The sequence below is a fragment of the Ascaphus truei genome, chromosome 2 (assembly GCF_040206685.1).
Source record: "Ascaphus truei isolate aAscTru1 chromosome 2, aAscTru1.hap1, whole genome shotgun sequence".
Classification (NCBI taxonomy): domain Eukaryota; kingdom Metazoa; phylum Chordata; class Amphibia; order Anura; family Ascaphidae; genus Ascaphus; species Ascaphus truei.
The window spans coordinates 324554782-324558049 of NC_134484.1; the positions used below are offsets into that span (position 1 = coordinate 324554782).

Sequence of the window (3268 nt, forward strand, 5' to 3'; positions counted from 1 at the left end):
AATTCTTACATCAATTAACACACCCAAATGCAATGTTTTGCTGCAAAGTCAATGGCAGCTTCTCTAAACTTAGCAACTGGCTCCTGGTGGACCATTACTGAACAGACGATTACAACATAAATATTTATAACACAATTAATTATGAGTGTTAACATTTCCAAAACTTCACGTGTACAAGAACATAGTTGAAAGTTTGGAAACAACACAGTCTTCAGCATACATACAATAGTAATTAGATAATCTGAAGTCAACAAAACAAGGCCAAACACATATTTTCTGAATTATAACATTTATTTTTTTTGTTCCTTTTGCGAGCGAGTAACAGGCCTGCTTGTTGTCTCTTGAATTTTCCTTTTTCTTTTGCCACCAACTTTAGGCACAACAGAGCCACTTTGAGTGGCCTCTGGCACTTCACGGGCAGGGCTTGTGGCCAGTGACTGTTCACCTACGGGGCTTGTGGCCAGTGACTCACCTACAGGGCTTGTGGCCAGTGATTCACCTACAGGGCTTTTGGGCAGCGATTCACCTACAGGGCTTTTGGGCAGCGATTCACCTACAGGGCTTTTGGGCAGCGACTCACCTACAGGGCTTTTGGGCAGCGACTCACCTACAGGGCTTTTGGGCAGCGATTCACCTACAGGGCTTTTGGGCAGCGACTCACCTACAGGGCTTTTGGGTAGTGACTGTTCACGGACAGGGCTTGTGCCCAGTGACACATGTGAGCAAGTTGGTAGACACTGCACAAGTGATGGTTGGTCTGTTTCATGTGTGTCTTGTTTTGTTTTTGTCGCCTCCTTTGTAGGTGTCTGCTGCTGAATTTGTACAGATGGCAGCGGTAGGATGTCATCAGGAACCTGCACAGCAATGTCTGCTACTTGACCGGTAACATTTGGGCCTGGTGAATGAATATCAGATGAATGTGGTGAAAACTGACCTGCATGAACAGATCCTGGCTGGGAGGTGTTGAATTGTGGTACATTAGTCATTCTCCAGTAATTAGCTTGTGTTTGCTGAACAACTAATGCTTCGAATGAGGTGTTGATTTTTTGCAACTGTTTAGGCACTTCAATGAAGACTCTGTGGAGATGTGCCAATTGTGATACTGTTTCTTCCTGCAGTCCAATCATCCTTTCCAGCACTGTCATCATGTCTGAATGGCGACGATTTTCTGCGTCCACTATTTTTCCCTCTGAAGCTACAATTGCATCGTATGTGGAAGTTGATGGACGATTTGGCGGTACAACAGTTTCTATTGGCACCTCTTCATGGTCACATGATTGTATTTCAGTCTCTTCTGTGGCGTCATCCTCATCATACTCATCATCCTCATCACCATGATGTTCTAAAAAGAAATGTACACATTATTAAATGGCATGTTAATGTATGCTGTGTTACTATGTAATTGTACTGTGTCCTAAGTAACACCTAACATGTTAGCATACGTTTTATAACCTCATTAAAAACTACCTTGACTTACGAATAATGTTTGGACTCAGTATGAAATATGAATGAATGAAAAGTTGCTCTAAACTCAGAAGTCCTACATGATAATTAACATCACTAACACAATACATGTTGCCTTACACTTAATTTTCACTGACACTAAGTAATCCTATTTAAAGAAGATGTGCAAAACAAATAATGCACATGACAACATAACATATAGAAGAGCACATATTATATGGCCAGCAAATGATACACTCACCTTCTAGTAGTGTTGAGCTGGCTGACCCAGGTGAAGACACTTGTTCCATCTCAGGTGACACATGTCCTCCAGGGGCAACTATATATAACAATAACATAAGTTTTACATTTACATGTGTAAATATTGAACAAACACTTATTGTATGTTCTGTATTTATGATTAACTAACAACATCAGTTCCTTAACCGAAAATGTGTGTGAAAGTGAACATAAATAGTTGTAATAACACTGTACATGCCTGTGTACTTAGAATTTTTGAGTTCCCTAACATACAACATACTATGTTTCTGCAGTAATGCGTGAGGATAAATAGATTAAATGAGTACATAAAAATCATATGTTGTGTAGTGATATCAGTATCATAATGTACATAACTATCATGAGATGACCATTCACAATGGTTATCATGAAGGTGGTCATATTGCAAAAAGTGTTGTTTTTGGTAGAGGATATGTGTGGTACATTAATCGAAGATGTGGCACACCTGAATGTGGCTGTGACTCAACAAGACAACACATGCAGTGTGTGATAATGTGTCTTTCATAGTAGTTCAACTATAGATATGAGTGAACTAATGTGTGACGTACGCTTTGATAAGTAATGAGTTGTTGGGGCATTTAGTAGCTAGAGTTAAGCTTTCAAATGAGTGTGATTAACTTCAGTTGTGCTATTCAGGTTGTAAGAAAGGTATTCCCTTCCCCAAAAAGCCTAATCAGCCACACCTTTCAATGACTTGAAACAGGTGCAAATGGTGTGAACTAAGTTGACCGTGAAATGAGGCTGTAATTAGTGTGTGTGCTGAACCCCACCCCCTCTGTTGAAGTGTATGCTGTGATGAGATATTAATTGCAGCTGCTTTAACACAATGGTAGATGAGCTAAGTAGTCATCTGCAGTGTTTAAGTTATGAAAACAATGACATAACATATGATACGTGTGCCTCATTATGCTGTCTGTATATGACATAAAGCAAAAATGGACCTTTTCATAAGCAACTATAGATGTGTTAGTGCCAGTGATGTTTGTAGGCCGTTACATGCAATTTCTTTGATGCATGCTTAAAATAGGCAGTAATGTCATGTTTGTCGGAGTAAAATCAATAAAATACACAATAATATGATACATATTTCTGTTCTGTACCTGTAGCTACTAATAATTTCTGATTAACATGTGTTACACATGTGTACTACCCTGTTGTTCCCCATCTTCGCCCACCATCAATTGCTTCCACTGCAGCTATGCATTTTGGGAATTCACATGTAAATGAGCACGCAATGGCACGTGCTATATTAGTTACTGCTTTTAGTAGGACTACTACATATATGTCTATTTTGAGATATATATATACAGAATCAGACATATACATATATAGATGCAGGTATGCTTATATTGTGAAGACAGTATAAAAAGCAGTGTAAATATGCAAAATAACTGTAAGCAACGACACGCCTAGTACAGTAATATTTATCACCTGCTGGAAATTGTGACGGATAAATTCCAATGTCACGGTCACCAGCCAAGCCTTCCACGACGACGGTAAGTAATTTTGGCCGAAGCAGCTCCTC

The 3268-nt window shown here is 39.4% G+C and overlaps 1 protein-coding gene across 1 annotated transcript; it reads right to left on the reverse strand.

Moving 5' to 3' along the window:
• Positions 1-282: 282 nt before the first annotated feature.
• On the reverse strand, positions 283-1778 carry LOC142488695 (uncharacterized). The gene is made up of 2 exons (XM_075589093.1): positions 1706-1778; positions 283-1342 (listed from the first exon to the last, which is right to left on the reverse strand). Exons 1-2 carry the CDS (start codon positions 1752-1754, stop codon positions 291-293), a joined length of 1101 nt encoding a protein of 366 aa, XP_075445208.1. The 5' UTR covers positions 1755-1778; the 3' UTR covers positions 283-290.
• Positions 1779-3268: the final 1490 nt, after the last annotated feature.